Raw genomic sequence first — 23,888 nt, 5'->3', positions numbered from 1 at the left:
TTTGGGAGGAACGGTTGGAGAAAGGGCTGGAGGGAGGCAGCATGTCTGGCCTTGCAGTAATAGGCCTTGGGTTACTGCTGGTAATCCTGTCTTCCTCTCGTGGGATTAGAGGAGGTCAGAACATGTGGCCTCCTTGCCGTTTTTGCAGTGCATCATAAGCAAAATTTGTTGTTGCTGTTGTTAGATGGCAATGTTCACTTCAAGCAACCCTATGTGACAGAGTAGATCTGCCCGCTAGGGTTTTCTCGGCTGTAATCTTTACAGAAGCAGACCACCAGGTTTTCCTCCTGCAGAACAGTTGGGTGGGTTTGTACTGCTAACCCTTCAGCCAGCTGCCAGTCTCCATCTCTGCCATCAGGGCTCTTTATAGACAAGATAATCCATTGCCTAAAGTCCATTCCAACTCACAGTTACCTTACAGAGCAGAGTAGAACTGCCCACAGGGTTTCTAAGGCTGTAATCTTTATAGAAGCAGACTACCCCATTTTTCGTCTGCCCAGCAGTTGGTTGAGTTCAAACTGTTTACAGCTGAGTGCTTAACAACTGTACCACCAGGGCTCCATAAGCAAGATAATGTAACTTTATTAGAGTGCAGTAGTTTCACTTTAAGGAACCCTGGTCCATAATGGTTAAGCACTCAGTTACCTAAAGTTCAGTGGTTCAAACCCAACAGCCATTCCATGTGAGAAAAAACCTGGTGATATGCACCCGTAAAGATTGTTGTTGTTGTTAGGTGCCAGTGAGTTGACTTCAACTCTTAGTGACCCTGAGGACAACAGAACGAAACACTGCCCAGTTGTGCGCCAGCCCCACCGTCCCTGTTATACTTGAACCAATCATTGCAGCCACTATGTCAATCCATCTTGTTGAGGGTCAATCCCTTTTTTGCTGACACTCCACTTTACTAAGAATGACATCCTTCTGTAAGGAATGGTCTTTTCTGATAACATGACGAAAGTAGGTCAGACAAAGTCTAGCCATTCTCGCTTCCAAGGAGCATTCTAGCCACACTTCTTCCAGGACAGATTTGTTCATTCTTCAAACAGTCCATGGTATTCTCAGTAGTCTTCGCCAATATCACAATTCAAAGGCATCAGCTCTTCTTAGGTCTTCCTTATTCACTGTCCAGCTTTCACATGCATATGAGGTGACTGAAAATACCACGGCTTGGGTTAGGTCCACCTTAGTCTTCAAAGAGACATCTTTGCTCTTCAACACTTTAAAGAGGTCTTTTGCAGCAGATTCGCCCAGTGCAACATGACATCTGATCTCCTGACTGCTGCTTCTATGGGTGCTGATTACGAATCCAAGTAAAATGAAATATTTGGCAACTTCAGTCTTTCCTCCATTATCATGATGCTGCTTATTGGTCCAGTTGTGAGGATTTTTGTTTTCTTTATGTTGACATGTAATCCATACTGCAAGCTATAGTGCTTACTCTTTATTAGTATGTATTTCAAGTCATCTTTAGTTTCAGCAAAAAAGGTTGTGTCATCTGCATACTGCAGGTTATTAATAAGTCTTCCTCTAATCCTGGTACCACGTTCTTCCTCATATAATCCAGCTACTTGGATTATTTGCTCAGCACACAGATTGAATAAGCATGGTGAAAAGATACAATCCTGACACACACCCTTCCTGATTTTAAACCATGCAGTGTTGCCTTATTATGTTTGAACAACAGCCTCCTGGTCTATATACACGTTTCTCATGAGCACAATGAACTGTTCTGGAATTCCCATTCTTCTCGGTGTCATCCACAATTTGTTATAACCCACATGGTCGAATGCTTTTGCACAGTCAACAAAACACAAGTGAACATCTTTCTGGTATACTCTGCTTTCACTCAAGATCCATCTGACATCTGCAATGGTATCTCTTGTTCCACATTCTTTTCTGAATCCAGCTTGCATTTCTGGAAGTTCTCTGTCAATATACTAGTGTGACTGCCTCTGAATTATCTTCAGGAATATTTTACTTACATATGATATTAATGATATTGTTCAATAATTTCCACATTCTGTTGGATTACCTTTTCTTGGGAATGGGTACAAATATGTAAAGATTACAGCCTAACAAATGCTACTCTGTCTTATAGGGTTACTATGAGTTAGAACTGACTTATGATACATAACCAGTTTCACTTGAGGAGCAAATTTTGCTTGAATTTAAGTGTATGGTTGAGAGGTTATGAAAGCATGACATTGAACACTTGAATGTTTGGTCTCTTCTAGGGGAAAGTGTGAGATTACATAAAGACATAACTGATTTAGTGCTTATCCATAACCTTCTTCTTGCTGGAGTTGAACTGTTATCTTTCCCTACAGCAGCAAGAGATGGATCCAATGACTTTATAGATAATCTCAACTTATAACATATTTAAGTTATGATGAGCTGAACATGACGACTATCAGGTGTGTTTTTGGGAGGTGGGGGGTGAGGGATAGGGGGTATATCTTATCGTTAGTACATCTTCCTGGGAAGTTACAGGAAAAGGCATGCAGAGAATTTGGGGAAAAAAATTGCTGAGTTATGTGAACACACTCCAGACATCTGATCAGGACAATATGATGAAAGAGATCAGTGGACAAACTTTCCATACAACAAGAACTCTGAATTCAAAACTTAATATCACCAGGTGCCATAGGTCATACATCACAAAGAAGGGGACCTGGCAGATCAAAGCTTAATAGATGTTGAAGAAGAAAGAAGTGTTGAAGAAAATGAATGGAGAAGAGGAATAAGAGAAGTTGTCGAAATTTTTTACAGTGAAAGATTTATCCGGAGTTTTTTTCTAAACGAAATCAGGGCATTCAGTTGCTTGAAAACATGGACACAAATACTGATTGTTTTGCTAAGGTTGACAGGCAGGTTTTGGAGAAGTGAGATGTTACAGTGAAATACGTTGTTGTTAGGTGCCATCGAGTCATCTCCAACTCATAGTGACCCTATGTACACCAGAACAAAACACTACCCGATCCTGTGCCAGCTCCAAGATCCCTGCTATACCTGAGCCCATAGTTGCAGCCACTGTGTCAATCCATCTTGTTGAGGGCCTTCCCCTCTTTAGTTCACCATCCCCTTTACCAAGCATGATATCCCTCTCCAGAGAATAGTCTCTTCTTACAACATGACCAAAGTAAGTGAGATGAAATCTGGCCATTCTCGCTTCCAAGAAGCACTCTGGCTGCACTTCTTCCAGGATAGATTTGTTGGTTCTTTTAGCAGTCCACAGCACCTTCAGCATTCTTTGCCAACACCACAATTTAAAAGCATCAACTCTTCTTCAGTCTTCCTTATTCATCATCCAACTCTCACATGCATATGAGGTGACTGAAAATATCATGGCTTATGTCAGGCGCACTTAGTCCTCAAGGAGGTATCTTTCCTCTTCAGCACTTGAAACAGGTCTTTTGCAGCCGATTTGCCCAGTGCTATATGTTGTCTGCTATCTTGACTGCTGCTTCCATTGACGTTGATTGTGGAACCAAGTAATAAGAAGTCTTTGACAACTTCAATCTTCTTTCCATGTATATGCATACTGCTTATTGGTCCAATTGTGAGGATTTTTGTTTTCTTTATATTGAGGTGTAATCCATGTTGTAGACTGTATTCTTCAATCATCACCAGTGTTTCAAGTCATCCTCACTCTCAGCAAGCAAAGTTGTGTTGTCAGTATATCACAGGTTGCTAATGAGTCTTCCTCCAATCCTGATGCCACGTTCTTCTTCATATAGTCCAGCTTCTCAGATTATTAGCTCAGCATACATGTTGAATAATGTGGGGAAAGGATACAACCCTGGTGCACTCCCTTCCTGATTTTAAACCATGCAGCATCCTCTTGTTCTGTTTGAATGACAGCCTCCTGGTCTATGTAGAGGTTGCTCATGAGTACAATGAAGTGTTCTGGAATTCCCATTCTTCTCAATGTTATCCATAATTTGTTATGATCCGCACAATCAAATGCTTTTGCATAGTCAATAAAACACAAGTAAACATCTTTCTGGTATTCTTTGTTTTGAGCCAAGATCCATCTGACATCAGCAATGATATCCCTCGTTCCATACCCTCTTCTGGATCCAGCTTGCACTTCTGGAAGTTCTCTTGTCAATATGGTGCTGCAAAAGTTTTAGACTTATTTTCAATAAGAGTTTACTTGCATGTTATATTAATGATATTGTTCGATAAAGTCCACATTCTGTGGGATCACCCTTCTTTGGAATGGGTACAAATACGGAGCTCTTCCCATCAGTCGGCCAGGAAGCTGTGTGACATCTCTTTGTTGATCTCAGTGGGTATCCTGTCAATTCCCGGCGTCTTTTTTTTTTTTTTCTCCACTTCCTTCAGTGCAGTTTCTACTTCTTCCTTCAATACCATTGGTCCTTAATCATATGCCACCTCCTGAAATGGATGAACATTGATCAATTCTTTTTGGTACAGTGACTCTGTGTATTCCTTCCATCTTCTTTTGATGCTTCCTGCATCATTCAATATATTGCCCACAGAATCTTTCAATATTGCAACTCAAGGCTTAAATTTTTTCTTCAGTTTTTTCAGCTTGAGAAATGTTGAGTGTGTTCTTCCCTTTTGGCTTTTTAACTCCAGGTCTTTGCACATTTCACTATAATAATTTACTTTGTCTTCTTGAGCTCCCTTTGAAATCTTCTGATCAGCTCTTTTATCTTGTCATTTCTTCCATTTGTTTTAGCCACTCTTCATTCAAGGGCAAGCTTCAGAGTCTCTTCTGATATCCATTTTGGTCTTTTCTTCCTTTCTTGTCTTCTTAATGACCTTTTGCTTTCTTCATAGATGATGTTCTTGATGTCATTTCACAATTCTTCTGGTGTTTGGTCACTGGTGTTCAATGCATCATTTCTATTCTTTAGATGGTCTCTAAATTCAGGAAGGATATATTCAAGGTCATAATTCATGTCTCGTGGACTTCTTTTAATTGTCTTCAACTTCAAGTTGAACTTGCATATGAGCAGTTGATGATTTGTTCCACAATCAGCTCCTGGCCTTCTTTGGCTGAACATATTGAGCTTTTCCTTCACCTCTTGCCACAGATGTAGTCAATCTAATTCCTGTGTATTCCATTTGGTGACGTCCAGGTGTATAGCTGCGATTTGTGTTGTTGAAAAAGGTATTTGCAATGAATAAGTCATTGGTCTTGCAAAATTCTATCATCTGGTCTCCAGTATTATTTCTATCATCAAAGGCAAATTTTCCAACTACTGGTGATTCTTCGTTTCCAACTTTTGCATTCCAATCACCAGTGATAATCAGCACATCTTGATGGCATGTTCGGTTAATATCAGACTGCAGAAGTTGGTAAAAATCTTCAATTTCCTCATCGTTGGCTTTGATGGCTGGTGCATAAATTTGAATAAATAGTAGTATTAACTGGACTTCCTTCTAGGCATATGGATATTATCCTATCACCAATAGCATTTTACTTCAGGATAGATCTTGAAACATTCTTTGTGATGAATGCCACGCCATTCCTCTTCAATTTGTCATTCTCAGCATAGTAGGTCATATGGTTGTCTGATTCAAAATGGGCAAAACTGGTCCATTTCAGCTCACTAATGCCTAGGATAGGAGCTCTGGTGGCATTTTGAGTTTTTATCGCCTAGGCTATCAATCTTTATGCATTGCATTTCATTTTTGACAACTTCCAATTTTCCTTCATTTATACTTCATACATTCCATGTTCATTATTAATGGATGTTTGCAGCTATTTCTTCTCATTTTGAGTTGTGCCACATCAGCAAACGGAGGTCCTGTAAGCTCTACTTTATCCATATCATTGAGGTTGGCTCTACTCTTATGAGGCAGTTTTTTCCTAGTGAAATATATGAAGAAGGAGAAAAAAAAAAAAAAAAGACAACATGGACAACTTTGTCTGACTAGAAATGTCATCCTCATTAACAGGGATAATCTAGATGCTCCAGAACCTTCCACAAGTGGAGTTATAACCACATCTGACAAAAAGGCAATGATGTCTGACTACTATTCTTCACCACTGGAGTAAATTTTTATGATTTTTCTTTTTTAATTGTGCTTTAGGTGCAAATTTACAAAGCAAACTTGTTTTCCATTCAATAGCTCATGCACATCTGAATTCATGGTCCCAATTACCATCCCCAACCATAAAAAACTCTCTCCTCCTTTCCTCCCTGTGACCATCCCCTCTCTGTGTCCTTCTTGTCTATGCATTCCTGTATGTCTAGCTTTCCCTTTATGTGAATGCTACCCCTCTGGTATCTCATGGCTGATTGATCCAAGGAGTACATCTCCCTAGAGTAGGTGGGTGCACTGACGTGGGGTAGGTGTTCTGCATGTAGGTCTTTCTACTGTTGGGCTGAGAGCCAATCTATGTAAATGAGTCCATGTATGTATGAATGCATCACAGGAGCTCTGGTGGCACAGTGCCTGGGTATTTGACCACTAACCTGAAGGTTGGCAGTTCAAATCCACCAGCTGTTCCAAGGAAGAAAGATGGGGCAATCTACTTTCATAAAGATTTACTGCCTTGGAAACCCAAAGGGTGTCGTTATGAATGTGAATCAACTTGCTGGCAGTGGGTTTGGTTTCTTTCTTTCTTTTTTTTTTTTGGTAATTGTATTAAAATACATGTAATGTTATATGCAGTGTTTCTAATCTCCAAAGACACATAAAATTGGATTTATAAAGATAGTGAAAATAAAAGGTAATGATAACAAAAAAGAAAAAAAGAGAAAGAGAGAGAAAGACAGGGATTCAACTTAATGTCAGAACCAACTTACAGCAGAGTCATCAGAACAAAACTTGTCATTAGTCAGGGACTACCTGCATATCTTTAGGAATGTAAATTAAGCTACAGAGCTTCATATATGACAAATCTAAAATTTTAAAGGCATCTACTGAGTCAGTTAATGTTTAAAGAGCCAAGCATGATGCTATACAAAAAGAAATGTAACATTTATATAGCAGTGATTCTGCTGAATTATCTTGACAGTTCTTAAGTGTGCTAAAGCTGTGTTATATATTTTATGACGTTTTATTCAATTTTTACTATGAAAATAATCAGAGGCATGCACATTTCTGATAGAGTCTGGTCCTCTTACTTCATGTATTGCTATAGCCAATTTAATTTTCTTCTTTCTCTTTTTCAGTTGTAGATTTAATTTTCATAACAGTTGTTTCCTTAGTTGCATCTTATTTTATCTTTCTTTTGGCCTAGAAAATAATCTTTGAACTAGGAAATTAATGCCACTGAACAAAAACTGGGGTAGTGTTTGTGAGTTCTAAGTTAATACTATTACTTAGCCACTAGGCTATGCTCAAGGATAGTTCATTTACTCAAGAACGCTTCTGTCTTCCAGCTACACAGAAACGCAGTAATATAAATTGAAAAGTTGGATGTGGATTCTTTAACCATTCAAATCTAGCTAGTAATTCATTTAACAGATTTACCTAAGAGTTAGTGATATGATACACTCCAAAAGAATAAATGAACTTATTTTTTTCCCCAAATACATGTCATGTGGTAATGCCCAGCTTGTTTTTAAAAGGATCAAATCATCATGATGTTTTTTTTAAATCCTAATCATGTATATATTATCATTTGCATGCAACTAGACCTGTTAATTACACTATAACATATAGACATCGACTGATCAGTTGATCAGCAACACAAACTGCAGATCAGATATATTTTACTTTGTTTTTTAAAAAAATCATTTTTAAATGATTGAAAAACAAACAATTTATTTCAGGTAGTTTTACATTACAATTATAATCAATCCCCTACAATCTATGTTTGGAACCCCTTAAGTTTCAACTTATAAATGCAGTTTGCTCTCATTTTTATGTTCCTTAAAATTCTAAGGAGCACATCACCATTTTCATCATCATTGTTGTTGTTGTTATGTGACGTCAAGTCGGACCCGACTCATAGCAACCCCTCCTTGGGTTTCTGAGGCAGTATCACTACTCATAGAGATCGCCCCATCTTCCTTCTGAGGAGTGGCTGGTGGGCTTGAACCGCCAGCCTTCTGGTTAGCAGTCAAGTGCCTTAGCCACTATGCTACCAGAGCTCCCTCATCATCATTAGTCATATTAATATCTATCTGGTGGTGTAGTGCCTAAGGCATCTGACTGCTAATCAGAAGGCTGGAGGTTCAAACCCACAAGCCACTCCTCGGAAAGAAGACTAGGCAATCTACTTCCACGGAGATACCATCTCAGAAACCCAAGCAGGGATCACTAAGAGTCAGATTCGACTTGACGGCAGTGACTTTGGTTTGGTTTGGTTTATCTAGCCCAGATTATACATTGTGGGAGGCACTGGGGATTCAAATAGGTATAAGAAACTTGCATCATATATAAACCTAAATAATATTAATAAAAAAATTTAAGGCAATACAACAGTCATACATAAGTGACAAATGAACACAACAGAGGACATATGTTAAAACAGTTCCCATGAAAGAGATCTGTTGCCTGAATCACTGTCACAGAGAACAGGTTTTATGACTATAGCCTCAAAGTATTTCAAATTCTAGTTCTGAGAAGTTCTCTGAAGATAAAAACCCCAAATCCTTCAATTTATTGTTTAATCCACTTAACTCCCTCTAAGAGGAGTCTGCCATATTTAAAAAAAAATTAATCTTTCAAAAACTTGGCATGTCTCTTTTTCAATTATTCAGTATTCATCTGTTAATTATTCATTATGGGATGAATTATTGACAGAACACAATCCAGTCCCAGAGCAAACCCTTATTAATCTACTACTATTAATCTACTCCTCTTGTTATATTATTACTGTCACATGTGATAAGAGTACTCAGAACAAAACAGGTTAGTTGCCTGTACTTCTCTCCTTAAATGTAATTAAGTAGAGTAAAACCCATTTATGCAGCACTTCAGACAAAGATGAATATAGCTTATACAGTGGGACAAATCATGTTGTCCCATATAGCTATCTACACACCAGGTGACAGTCAAAATATTTAACAACAGTATTTACCATACAGGTACCAAGAAACCAGAGCAGGTGTTTGTGGTTAAGCAGCTGTCCAGTCCCTGACCACAGTCATATATTATTGGTCCTACAGCAATGCTGAGCTTTTAACTCTATGTTAGATTATTATTTGTTGTTTCCAATACTGGTGCTAAAATAGTTTTTATTGAACTATGATTATAGAATATGATATTCCTATCATAAGTACACTACACAACACATTAATTTAGAATAGTGTCACAGGTATTTTTAGTTGGAGAATGCCTTCACTTTATACATCATAAACTGTAGATTCCTAAACATCTAGAAATGCACGTTAATACCACTTAGCAGTGGCACGTAATAATTGATGTGGCTGGGGTATGAAGCATTCCTGTTCTGAATCCAAGGTAAGTTTTGAGCTTTATGGGTTAGATTGAGAGACTATGATTTCCCCCTTTAGTTCCCCTACACCTGTAGTTATGGGCAGAAGTGAATTCCAGAGCCATTCTGGGGGTCCCAATTTGGTCATAGGGCTCTGAAGTTTCCTTCCTCCAAAACAGTGATAAAAGTGCAAAAGAGCCAAGTCTTGAAATGGGGCTGGATTGCCCTACCTGTCCTGGACCATTCCAAACTAACCAACTGCAAAAGATTAGAGGAAATCTTTTATTTTGACAGGCACTGAAGATAGCACAACTTGCCTTGTGCCCTGGGATGGTGTGCAAGCTGCAGGGGTATCTGCCATGGTGCTAACCATGGTAAACTGGGGCCAACTTGGTGTGATACTACACAGACTCTCATTTCTTCTTATGCCATTCATCAGAAGAGACTCAGTAAAAGATAATAGAGAAATAACTGTAGACCCTAGAACACAGCATGTTCTTTTATGCTTAACTCTAACGGACCTCCCCATTCTCAAAGTCCTCTACTGCCAGATGCACCACACTGGCCATGAGCTCCCAACCCTACAGGGCTCATGCTATGTCACATGAACAGAACGTCCTTCCTCCCCACCGCTCACCTGCTGTGTTTATCCTTCAAGTTTCAACTCAGAGTCAGGTGTCTTGTAAGAATTTCACTGACTCTCCTCAAGCAAGATCAGGTGCTACTTGGAGCAGATCGCCATTTCTCTCTTAATAGCATGTATCACTCACTATAGTAACTATATGTATGCACATCTGTTTTGGTTAACTCATTGCTTCTCCAACAGAAGATACCATAAACTGGTGGTTTGAACAAAAGGAGTTTGTTCTCTTACAGTTCTGGAGGCTAGAAGTCCGAGTTCAAAGTGCCAGGCTCTAGGGGCTGGGTGAAAGCCCCTTGACCTTGGGCTTCAGCTCTGCCTCTTGCTCCCAGCCCACTGAAGCTGGAGACTTTCTTCACTCAGGGGCTGCTGGCTGCTGAAGCTGACAAATCCAAGGTTGACAAGTAAAAAGGCACAATCCTGGTATCACCAAACCACACAGCAGGCCATTGAGTTAAGTCTATTTAAAGTCCCAAGATCGGCAGACAACATGGCAGGCTACTTGAACAATGACTCAGCTACACGCAGGATTCAAGTGTGCCAAAATCTGGAGCCCTTCCTCCAAGTTGCTTCTTATATGCTAGAAGCAGAGCACATCCCTAAAGGAGCTCCTCAGCTGCTCCAGACTCCACCATGGAGTCGATTACCAATCTCACCGCAGGGAATAACTACAGCCGCTGCCCTGCCACTCAAAACCAGGCTCCCCAAGGTGACATGTAACTTTAATGATCACAACATCTGATTCCCCACTAGCCAGTTCCTTAAGGTTGATGGTATCTCATTGCAGTTTGTTCTGGCTGGAACAAAGTAAGTACTCAGTACGTATTCACTGAATAAACCAATGGTAAGCATATAGATGGATGAATGAAAGAAAGAACACAAAGTATTACATACCAAGAACTCCATTTGCATTAAGAGCTAAGCCACAGTAATTTTAGTTTGCATTACATTGATGATTTCATAACCAGACTACCCAAATTACTGTTCCCCTTTCTAAGAGTATTAGAATTCCTGGCTGGTATAACTGGTTAACAGGACACAATGACCACTGGTTCCTAGGAGCTTTATCCACTCTTTCCCTCAGTAAGGCCTGTTCTAACACAGCACACACTGCCCACTCAGATCAAAGAAGCAATGTGATCCTTAGTTCCATTCCAGCTGTATGTAGGGTGTACATTTGGGTTGCCTGCTGCTCAGAGCAAGTTTGTTTTCCCAAATGATCATCTAAGGAATCCCCCTTACCTTGCTGAATCATCAGTTAACTGCCCCAGTGGGTGATGTGACCCAAAGCCAGCTGACTTCTCTGTATAGGAAGGTACTGTCTCACAGACTGTTAGCTTGTCAAGCTAAACTGGAGGTGAGCCACTTTAGCCATTATTTCTCTCCATAACCAGAAAAAACAGTCACATTTTTTCCTAAAGGCTAACACCCCTATCCTGGAACTGGGCTGTAGTGAGTCCTAAAGTGTTCATCTGAGAAAGACCTGGACTTTTGAAAACCAATTTTATTCTATTAAGAATTCAGACCTGTTTCTTCATCAGCTACAAGGGGAAAAGAACCTTGGCCGAGATGAAGGCTGACTCTGACCCATGGCAATTCCCAGGGAATGGCCCCGTACTGCAGAATGACCTGCCAGCATCATCAGTTCCTCCAGGATTCAGTTTTCACTTACACATTGGATGAATAGTCATCTCCCGCCTGCCAAAACGTAGGCAGTCTTCTGGGCTGCAGTTGAGTCACTTTTTAGCTTTTAAATATTCTACTAAGTTTAACTATTTCCAGGGACATGGATGCTTGACTTGCTTGAATTATTAGTCAGTTTTGTAGTTCTTCATCAGCAGAAATAAGAAACAATACCAATACAACCAAGTGACAATATTTATCAGGTTGCAGACCATTATATGAACTCAATACACATGTGTTTAGCTTTACGGTTAGATTTAAGGATATTTATGGATTAAAATAAATAAATAAACAAAACAACCTAAGGCTTTCATTTTGGGAGATGAAAACTCCAGTAAAGCCTGACATACTGACTGTCCCACAAAAAACGACAGGACTGTTATACTGCAATGGACTCAGTAACCCGGGAGAAAACATCCTCCCGTCCACACTCACCCACTGTGCTTCATGTGAGGTGGTTTATCCATTCGCACAGCCAGCTTGATTTTTAATTCAGAGTCCTGGCTATTTTTGGGAACTATCATTCGGTGAAACTCAGCTGACTTGGAGCTATTAGAAGTGGGGTACAGTATCACCTGGAAGGAAGAAAGAAGGAAACATTTCAGTGCAGGATACAGGGTGCCTACATACCATTGTGGCTGAAGTCTCTGCTACAAATTTTCCTATTTGATAAGATGTCAGTGCTCCACTGTGTCTAATACAGCATTTGACTCCCTCCCACCACAGCAGATGGGTTTTCAATGCAGACTCATTTATTTTTTGACAAATGTGTGTTTTCATATTATCACATCATGAGCTTTCTTCCTGTGTCACTTCATACTGAATTAATAGCACCACAAGCGAGAGGTGAATTGACAGCAGAAAAACACTTAATGGACACCTATAATTTCAAGAATATGCTACACTCCTCAGGGTGAAAAAATTCAGAAAGGGATATTCATTGAAATTATAGAAAATGTTTTTTTTTTTTTTTTAAAAACAACAATTATTTGAAGCAGCACCAATAAGCTTCATGTTTTCATATTTCCATTGCAAAATACTATTACTTGAAATCAAATCAGTTTCAGATGGGAAAGATCACAGCACATTTTCTGCTCTAGATCAGTACCAAAAAAGGATTTTTTTCCTGACTACATGTTTTCAAAACTATAATGATGATATGATAATGACTGAAACAAAGTAATTATTTTTAATAAAACTCTCAAATTACCAAGCGATTATTTCATACCAGTACAGCTCCACAAAGACAACCAGGGAAAGAAAGATTACTCTTTGGCTGTTACGTGTTGTAGATACAGATAAAACGATGTATTTTTCCTTTTTTAATCAGTCATGAAACCATTTAGACACAGCCTATATCTATATCTGGAGCTCTGGAGGCGGAGTGCCTAAGGCATCTGACTGCTAACCAGAAGGTTGGAAGTTCAAACACACCAGCCATTCTGGGGAAGGAAGACTGGGCAATCTACTTCTGTAAAGATTTACCACCTCAGAAACCCAAAAGGGGTCACTATGAGTCAGAATCAACTTGATGGGAGTGAGGTTATTTTTTGTTTTGTTTTGTTTTTGGGTGTATGTATACCTTAATAGGAGCTTGGGTAATGTAGTGCCTAAGGCACTTGACTGCTAACCAGAGGGCTGGCGGTTCAAACCCACCAGCCACTCCTCGGAAGGTTGGGCAATCTACTTCCATAGTGATACCACTTCAGAAACCCAAGGAGGGGTCTCTATGAGTCAGGTCCGACTCGACAGCACATAACAACAACAATAATACCTTAATACCAAACCAAAAACCAAACTTATTGCCATTGAGTCAGATCTGATTCATAGCACTCCTAACAACACCTACTCCTTGGGTTTCTGAGACTGTATCACTACGGAAGTAGACTGTCCAATCTTCCTTCTGAGGAGTGGCTGGTGGGTTTGAACCTCCAACTGTCTGGTTAGCAGTCAAATGCCTTAGGTACTATGCCACCAGAGGTCCCCTTATACCTTAATAGATATTTTAAAATGGTATATGATTTATTCTTAAGGACAAGACAAAGACATAAAATCTAGTGCATTAAAGCTAAACTATTCTTATTTTAACCCAACATAAAAGGTCAATAAGCCTGAGACTCAGATGCTAATGGAAGAAACTTAAACATGCTCAGGTATGTTAAAATATTTTTAAAGTGTACTTGGCAACTAAATTTGACATGCTTTGCCGCAAGGTCCTTATTTCCATGCAGGGAAATTGTCAAGTGGGGCTCTCTTTCTCTCTAGGAAAGAGAGCAGAGTTTGCAAGCTTCTCAAACTATTCTCCACTCGCTTGTGGTTAAATTCTCCAGGCTACTTCTCTAGCCTGCCCTGGAAGTGATAGCTAGGCTGAGTCCAGCCCATCTGTGCCCTCAAGCATATACAGGCACAATCAGAACAAATCAAATGGCCTTTGTGATGTTTTGAAAACTTATCACCATATTCTAGAATTAGTTCCCTTTGACTGCGGAAATATTTTATAGATTCTTGCCTAAATGACAACAAAGAAAAATAAGTTGTTACTTTTCAGCTCAAACTAGTAGACAAAGCAATGTCTTATCAACTTGAGAAGGTGCTAAGAAAGAGGAAAGACCAAGTTAGACCGATATATCCTCTGTAGCTACAAATATTTGCCAGTAAGTCTAGAAAATTCTTCCCTCTCTTTCCTCCCCTATTTTTTCTTTTGGCCTGATTACCTACAGATTTATTCCTCTTTAAATATTCCTTCAATGTCGGTATAAAAACTAGTATTGTTCCAATCTCTAAATGTATTTTACAGGAAGAGAATATTTAAATTAAGACTTTTGATAAGCTCTCATTGTCTCAATGCCAATTCTGGGTTACTAAATGAGGCCCCAACAGAACTCATGGCAGGTGATTCATAAATTAAAAATCATTCCAGTATGAAAGACCACAATTCCTGTCACAATCCTCTCTGTTCAATTCAATAAGCACTTGCATGTTGACTCCATGGCACTAGGAGCACACAAAGATACAAGGTTATGGATGACCGAGACCCTCTAAGGAGCTCACAGTCTCTTATTACCAGAATCTTCAGCTTTGGTAACAAAAAGCAATTCCAGATCTGGCAAATGGAGGGAATTTAATGTAGGGAATTAGCTACACGGGTGACAGAAGAAAGAAGTTCTGGTGGTATGGTGGTTAAGGTATTTGGTTGCTAACCACAAGGTTGGTGGTTCGATCCCATCAGCCACTCCATGGAAGAAATATGAGGCAATCTCCTTCCATAAAGATCTACAGCCTTGGAAACCCAATGGGGTTTGCTATGAGTTGGTATTGATTCCATGGCCGTGAGTTTGGTTTTGATGACAGAAGAACAGAGAAGGCAAACAGATGATGACAAACCCAGACATAAACAAAACCAGGAACCTGTTGCATACTCAAGGAGTAGGAAAATTGGAAAGGTGATTATTACCAGATAATGGATAATTGTATGGATGTTGTTGTGCTCAACTACTGAAATGCTATACCTTATCCGTTACAACATTTAATAATACCCTAACTAATAATAATAATAATAATAAAAAAACCAAACTCACTGTCGTCTAGTCAGTTCTGATTCATATGTTGTTGTTGTTGCTGTTGTTATGTACCGTCGAGTCGGCCCCGACTCATAGCGACCCCTCCTTGGGTTTCTGAGGCAGTATCACTACGGAAGTAGGATTGCCCAACCTTCCTTCCGACATATTTCACAATAATTATACAGAAAATTTTTTTTCATAATAAGCAGTTCTATTTCAATGGGATTTCACATTCAGAGAGGAGTGCCTATTGTTGGTCATCATAACAATTAAAATATTTACCAGATGTAAAAATTCACTAAAGCTCTTCTGTATTCTTGGCTCACATCTAAATTGACTTATGTTGTTGTCGTTATGTGCTGTCGAGTTGGACCCGACTCATAGCGACCCCTCCTTGGGTTTCCAAGGCAGTATCACTACGGAAGTAGATTGCCCCATCTTCCTTCCGAGGAGTGGCTGGTGGGTTTAACTGCCAGCCTTCTGGTTAGCAGTCAAGTGCCTTAGCCACTATGCTACCAGAGCTCCCAATTGACTTGTAGCTGTGTACAAATAGTTCAATTTTTACATAGCAAAACATTCTGCTCTTTGCTATTCATTTCTTCTAACCTTCCTATACACATTTCTGCTTCTTATAGCTTATTTTTGTCTCTAACACTTTAAATGTCTTGTCAGTTAACATGACACTCAACAAACTCAATGATTTCTTATCTTACATATAAAGCAAATGTATCTTCCTCATAATAAAATGTCAACATCACGTGTCATCTTTGCTAAGCTGTAAAAAGTACAATATGGTTTTTCGGGCTTTGTTTAACATTCTGCCAAATTTAATATACAAGTAGAAATAAAACTTAAAAATAAAATGTAAGTTATGCACACATGTAGACATAGTTACATTTGGAATGATATGTGTTTCAGAAGACTGTTTCTCTTAAAGTAAACTTGTACCAGTTGGCACCTTTATATTATTTTCCTTTTACTGAGATGCTTTGATTAAAGCTAAGCCATGTGAGCGTTTGTGAGTGCATCACATTAAGTTTTGTGACTTATGAATCAATGATTTTTTAAGGTCTAAACTCTATTCCAACAGCCTTCTGATTTCTATGATAAGCTAGAAAAAATGAATGGTGCAAAATATATTTAGGCCCTGGGGCTAGAAAAAAGTTCCACAGTTTTTTCTAAAGTATATCTCTTAGTCTAGAGAACAAACAAATATATGACCACAATAATTGAACTGTGGATTGACAGTTAAATAACAGGGACACACATTTAGTACGAGACCAGTTCAAACACGGGTGCGATCAGTAATTCTTGAAGGAATCAAAATAGCCTTAGTAGAAAAATTACTACTTTTCATTTGGGAGTCCTGAAAGAACACATACCACTTATGAGGCTAAAGACTGAGACATAAAGACACAGGGACTGAGCTAAATTACTTTCACAGCAGCACCCTAGAAAAAGGCACATGATTCTGATCACAACTTTCTTATTGTTGCCCTATGCTGTCGTCCTTCTCCAAGCATGGCTGTTCAGCTACTCCTTTGTTCCCAGGACCAACTCTTAGCCTGCTTTTATTGCTAGCTACCTGAGGAACTTCAAACAATATAAGTAGTCACTGTATTTTCTACTATGTCAATTCTCTTTATCTCCTTGAAAGCTAAGATTCCCATAGAACGCCTACTTTAAGAGTTAGGAAGAAGAGCAGGACCGTGTAATTGAGACCAGAGTCCAAGGAGATAGTAGAAACAGCAAACCCAAAGGGGAGAGTGTTTCAGGGAGTCAAAAGTGGCCAGCAGCGCCAAATGACAAGTGAGGCGCAGTAGGTACTGACAGACAATAGTCAGGTTACTGGAGATCTTCACAAGAGAAAGTTTAGGTGAGGCCAGGATACAATGGTTTGAAGGACCAATCCTATTTGAGGAATCAAAGATTGGACAAGTTGGGAAAACTCATTTCAACCAAATTAGACAACAAGGTGCTAAAACAGACAGGATGAGGACATGGTTAGGGGGGTTGAAGAGGATAAGGACACTGAAGGAAAGGTTGTGGTCAAGGACCAGACTAGAAAGAAAGACTGGGCATAGACTGTAAAAGACAGAGTATTTTGCTAAGGAGTTAGTACTTCATCTTACAGGTCACATATCATCAACAGATGTTTTTAAGCCAGGGAATGTCACACATCAGTTTTTCACATCTTTATATAAAGAATAATCTCCCTCTATCCAACGGAATATATCCTGAATAGGAGTCATGTGACTTAATTAGTGGTCAGATGTCCATCCCACAGAGAGATAAACTGGCCTTATAAATATATCTTTAATAAGGGAAGAATAGATGGAAAATGCTATTAGCTAGAATCATGTTTAATTTTTTATTGAAATTCCTTTTTTGCCAACAATCAAATGTCCTTGAGACACAGGGGATTTTCAACAGATGTCTGAGGAAACATCTCTTCAGGTAAGTAGAGTCTCTTTCTAAGAGAAACCTTGACTTTCTGGGTTCAGTTGACATTTCTCTATCTTTGTCATTTAATTGACACAGATTTTATAGTTTAGCAGATTCATAATGACTATTCCTTCTGAACCATTCAAGTACCTCCTCGAGAGCTAAGGACCTTGAAATCACATATATTATGAAAGGACTGACTGAGCTTACTTCATTTCAATGAATAATTATTTAGCACATGTTAATAACTAGCACAAACTGACTCTAAAACATGACCCCCGTATTTTCAGTGTGTGGAGAAGTTCAGCCTGATGGTTCTCTAAGAGATCCGTCTTTAGTACATTTTCCAGTGTTTTGGTGAATGTGAGGTTGCTCAGTCTACACTGTCTCCTTTTATTTAATATCACTGCTTCCTACCCTATCAGCTGATAAAGAACACCTGCTCATTCTCACTAACACAATGCTCTTTTGTAGACTGGAAGATTAGCATTCTGTCTTCTGTCAACGTTATTGTCTGGAGGCTAAATCCAGTTCCCTTTATTTTCAAAGCTGGAAAGAATCCTGGAATTTACAATACAGAACTGATCAAACTCACAACCCCTTACCAAATGTGTACTTGGCCTGACAGAAAACATGATTCTCCTTCCTCTATATAGTACATTCTTTATAAGGAAAATAAGTATATATTGTACAACTTACAACGGGGTATACAATGGGGTGGGGCAGAGCGTTATTTATATACTATTCCCTGGATTAGCTTATAAAAGACAGAGATTTAAAGCTTTGTTATTTGGGCATACTGAGGTGCCGGGGAGACGCAAGGGGGAAAAAAAACAGGTATGTAAGTTATTTTCAAATGTTTCTGACATCTCTACATAGTAATTAACCACCATATGAAGGGATATGTGGAATGCACTGAACAGAGTAGGCTTCATAAGAGAAGATGCTATTGTGTCTTATTCATCCGTCGTACATAGGGCAATTTAAGCCAGAATCTTAAATTAAGCATGCTTCCCATGACATCTGTAACAGACATCAATAAGTATTTGTTGATTGGGTGGTTTATTGGTTGGACAATGGATGGATATTTAAAGTAATTGAAATTTTAGGTTTAGCTTTACAGAGATGCAAATCAAAACAATACCACCTTGCCCCAGCATTAGTAATAAAGTTCAAAGACAGAAAAGAAATGCTAGTGAGGATGTAGAGAGATTGGGACACTCATACGCTGCGGGACTGTATATGATAAAACCACTGTGGAAAGCAGTCTGGCAATTCCTTAAAAAGTTGGAATTAGAAATGCCATTTGACCCAGCCATTCCATTACTAGGTATATATCCTAAAGAAGTGAGATCCAGGACAAGAACAGACATATGCACACCCATGTTCATTGCTGCACTATTTACAATAGCCAAAATATGGAAACAACCTATGAGCCCAGCAACAGAAGAATGGATAAGCAAACTATGGTACACACATACAATGGAATACTACGCAACACTAAAGAATAACGTAGAATCTACAAAACACTGTATAATGTGGATGAACTTGGAGGGCATTATGCTGAGTAAAATAAGTCAATCACAGAAAGATAAATATTATATTAGTTCATTATCGTAAAAAATCAAGGAAAGGTTTTTATATGGAAGGAAACTTTCTTTGTTGGTTATCAGGGGTGGGAGGGGAGGGAAGGGAACACTGTTAGATAGGCAGAAACAACCAATGATTTGGGTGAAGGTAAGGGCAATATACCAAATGTGAGTGATCAACACACTGGCACTGAGGAAAAGGAAAACATAGGAGCTCTGGTAGCGCAGTGCCTAAGGCACTTGACTGCTAACCAGAAGGCTGGCAGTTCAAACCTACCAGCCACTCCGTGGAAGGAAGGTTGGGCAATCTACTTCCATAGTGATACTGCCTCAGAAACCCAAGGAAGGGTCGCTATGAGTCAGGGCCGACTCGACAGCACTTAACAACAACAACAACAACAACAGAGAGGTACATGAGAGGCACAGACAACAAAGATGAATCCTTTTGCATGTACAGTACTGCATTGTCAGTGATGGCAAGCATTGATCTACGTTAGATGGGTGGACAGGCTGAATGATCAGGTATGTCTAGACAGGGGGTAGTGTGCCATGACCATGTATAGCAGACAATATTTCTACATGTGTATTTGTATGTGCTGTAAGAATGTCCAGGTGTCTTTTTGAATACAGCCAGCTACCTGAAAGGAGTATTGGACCTGTGGTTGGCTTGGGACCATGGTTGCAGGGACACCAAACTCAACCAGCATAATATACTACATAAAAACATTGTTCTACATCCTACTTTGGTGAGTTGTGACTATGATCTTAAAACTTGCAAATGGCCATCTAGATGCCACGATGGTCTCTCCTCGTCCAGAGCAAAGTAGAATGAAGAAAAGCAAAGACCCATGGAAAAAATTAGTCCAAGTGACTGGTACACCATGCAATCCTCAGCCTATATGACCATGAGACCAGAAAAACTAGATGGTGCCCAGCTACCACTGTCAACCACTCAGAGGGGGATCAATGTAGAGTAGGAGACCAATGTGGAACAAAACTCAGAATCATAAAAAAGAAAGACCAGGTTTGCTGTCCTGACAGAGCCTGGTGAGACCCGCAAGAGGCCCTAGCTGCCCTTCAAATGTAAAACTGAACTCACTCCTGTGGCTTCCAGCCAAACAGACAGGCATATGGGGTGAACATTTACATCAGGTAGATACACTACTTGGAGCGATCAATCATGGGAGAACAGACAGGTAGTGTTTGCACAGGACGACAGCTGGGTGGGGGGAGTGCATTGGAGGAAAGGACACATGGAAGAAGAAGCCACTAAGGGAAGGAGGTGGGAAGAGAGCTGTTACACTGTGGGGCATTGCAGTCAATGTCATGAGAAAATGTGTATGAATTGCTATATGGAAAATGAATTTTCTCTGTAAACTTTTACCCAAATCACAATTAAAAAAAAAAAAACCTTAGGCTTAAGCAAACCAACATTGACCCTGCACTGAAATGAAAAGAGAAAAAGCTTGCTAACTAAAGTACTGCTAAAATTTGATAACAAAAATTGACAGTAGTAAATGCTAGAATTTGTATATCATTTATTTGCCAGTCTCTCAAAATCTATGAAACTTTCATCTTTCCATTTCTAGACTGTCCTAAGCACAAAACAATGGCCACCCAAAGAACACCCACATCCTAATCCCAGGACCTGTAAGTATGTTGTTTGACATGGCAAGAGGGTGTTAAGGTAGCAAATAGGATTAAGGATGCTAGTCAGTGGACTTTAAGGCAGGGAGAGTATTCTGGATTATACAAGCAGGCCCAAGACAATCACTAGGGTCCTGAAATGTGTAAGAATGGAGAAGAGTCACTGTCACAACAATGTCATGTGACAAAGACTCAAAAGCTCTTTGCAGATGGAAGGGGTCAGTAACCAAAGAATGTGGGCAGCTTCTAGAAGCTAGGAAAGGTTGGGGGAAAAAAAAAAGGGGATTTTCCCAGAAAGCCTCCAAAAAGGTACATCACCCTGCCAACATCTTGATTTTAATTTAGTGAGGTCCATTTGGACTTCTGGCTTCTTGAACTTTAAGTTATAAATTTGTGTTTATTTTAAATCACTAAGTTTTTAGTAATCTGGTATAGCAGTAATTGGAAATTCATAATAGACAAAGCTGAGATTCAGTCATAAAAGAAAAGCCTATTTATCTTTTAAATTCCTTCTGTTAAGTGTGATTCAAGGGTGTGTGTATGTATTTTTTTAATGTTTCACCTGTGAATATCTATACATTTTTCACACAATAAAATTATCACACTCAGGAAATATAACACTGTTACAACAATACTGATATATACTATGCATTCCATATTCATATTTCTTCAATTGTTCAAGAGTATTTTTACAGACATATTTCTATAGTTAGCTATAACTGATTACTTTAACAATTGTTTTTATGGTTAAGGCTTCTCTCAGAGTCCTGAGGCATTCTGCTAATACAAAATCTTTGGGGAATAGTTTTCTTTCACTTTGTGTTAATTGACTTATAACAAACAGTAGAATGGAGTTTTCTTAAATCAAAATTCTTTTTAAAAGGATTAACCCTGGAGCTGGTTATTTTGCTTACTAGAATGAAGTCCACCAACCATATATTTCTAACAAATTTCAAGTTCCATATACTCAAATAGGGAGCTCTGCTGGCATGGTGCCTAAAGCATTTGACTGCTAACCAGAAGGATGGCAGTTCAAACCCACCAGCCACACCTTGGAAGGAAGATTAGGCAATCTACTTCCATAGTGATACTGCCTTGGAAACTCAAGGAGAGGTTGCTGTGAGTTGGATCTGACTCAGTGGCAATGAAAGTGAGTAAGAGAGTGATATACTCAAATAATCAAGGATTATTTCTTCTATTTCAAATCTTTTCTTGAAGATATTCAAAGACATAATCATACTTCTTTGTCCCTATATTTTTCATGGCTAAATTAAGGACAGTGATCTTTATTCATATTTGTATATTATTTTTATTGCTTGTAAAGTATTTATTTCATATTTTCCTTGGATGGAGAAATATACTCCATTGTAGCCATATCTGTGTTTCTTAACATTTGTGTAGAGAGGAAGGCATCATTATTACTCTTGATCTATTTCCCTCAGCCATAAATTATGAATAGCAGTAACCTTTACATTTCCATACCAATATAGTTTCTATTAGAAGGCAGTGCATGAGTAGCTTTATGGAGTTTCTTTTTACCAGTTTAGTTATAATAATGCATGGCATTTATGAAGACCTTTCAACTGAGCATCTGCCTCAAAGTGCTTTGTGAAATTTAAATTAATTCTCACATCATGTTTAAGAAGTAGCCATGACTCTTGTTATGTAAATAACTTGACACTGAAGTTAAATGAATACCTAAGGAAAATTACTTCAGTGTAACAATAGACACTTTCCATTTCACATCCCTTCCTCAACTGAGCACATTATTCCCTTAATTATTTCACAAACATTAACATAATTTAGGCATTTGCTAACCAGAAGGCTGGGTGTTCAAACCCACCAGCCACTTCTCAGAAGGAAGACTGTGCAATCTAATTCTGTATAGAGATATCGTCTTGGAAATCCAAGGAGGGGTCGCTCTGAGTCACAGTCAACACCACGGCAGTGAGTTTGGCTTTTTTTGTTTTTGGTTTATTTGGTTTCTTTCTCACTCTTTTAATTATTAAGTACTATAAGAACTCTTAGTGTCAAGTCAATTTTATCTCTTTCAACCTATAACATATGATGGTAGGATGGAAAGTAGTAACAGGTAATGTCTACAACTGGGTAATTTCAGCTGTAGCCTTAAACTACGAACATGGAACATGTGTTGTTGTGTTGCATGGGACATATAATTATAGCAAAATGTGTTGGGACTGGTTAGCTAATTTATAAGGAATCTCTAAGTTCCATTAACAGTTAAGTTCTGGACTACTATTTGAAAGGTTAGTAGCGTCTTGGAGATAAGGCTTTACCATCTCCTTCTGAAAGACCAAAGCCACTGAAAATCCCATAGAGCACTTGTGCTCTGCACACGTGGAGCTGCCCATGAATTGGAATCAACTGGATAGCAACTAATAAGACAACAGCTAATGTATAGATTACAAGTATCTATGGTTGTTTATATTAAAAACCAGCTATCAACATGAAGAATAGGAAATCTGAATGTATTTCAATTTGAGTAAGAAATGTATGCCAAATCTAACTAATGACAACCTAACAGTTTACAAAATGATAAGACTCATGAAAACCTTCTGTTATCACTTGACCATTATACATACAAATCAGAAATCACTTAAATAATGGTATACAAAGACAGATGGACAGTATGAGAATTCTTTGTGATATATTTTCATATGCTCCAAAGAACTAAGTGAGTTCGGAAAGGTATATGATAAGATGGGAGGGTGTAGGGAACAAAGTTTAAGAAAGAACTTGGAGAGAATGGTGAGCAGAGAAACAGAGGATAAGTGACTTGTTCATAACTTATTTCTTCCTATGGCAAAGCCAATCCCAGAAAGAACATGTCAAATATTTTGAAACTAAACACCCTCTTCTGATAATTCATGGGGCAAAAATGAATAAAAGGGACTATCTGAACTCAATGAAAATGACAAAACAAGGTACAAAAT

General features: G+C 38.8%; 1 protein-coding gene across 1 annotated transcript in view; it reads right to left on the bottom strand.

The window, feature by feature from the left end:
• CADPS2 (calcium dependent secretion activator 2) overlaps positions 1-23,888 on the bottom strand; it is a 420,173-nt gene that overhangs the window by 278,896 nt on the left and 117,389 nt on the right. Inside the window, exon 6 of the mRNA XM_042782532.1 lies at positions 12,129-12,268. Coding sequence (XP_042638466.1) covers positions 12,129-12,268 — 140 coding nt within the window. The remainder of the gene's footprint in view (positions 1-12,128; positions 12,269-23,888) is intronic.

The sequence above is a fragment of the Orycteropus afer genome, unplaced genomic scaffold, assembly GCF_000298275.1.
Source record: "Orycteropus afer afer isolate SDZICR_OR568_19922 unplaced genomic scaffold, OryAfe1.0 scaffold00359, whole genome shotgun sequence".
Classification (NCBI taxonomy): Eukaryota; Metazoa; Chordata; class Mammalia; order Tubulidentata; family Orycteropodidae; genus Orycteropus; species Orycteropus afer.
Note: the sequence above shows the minus strand (reverse complement) of the source record. Positions and strands in the feature narration are given on the sequence as shown.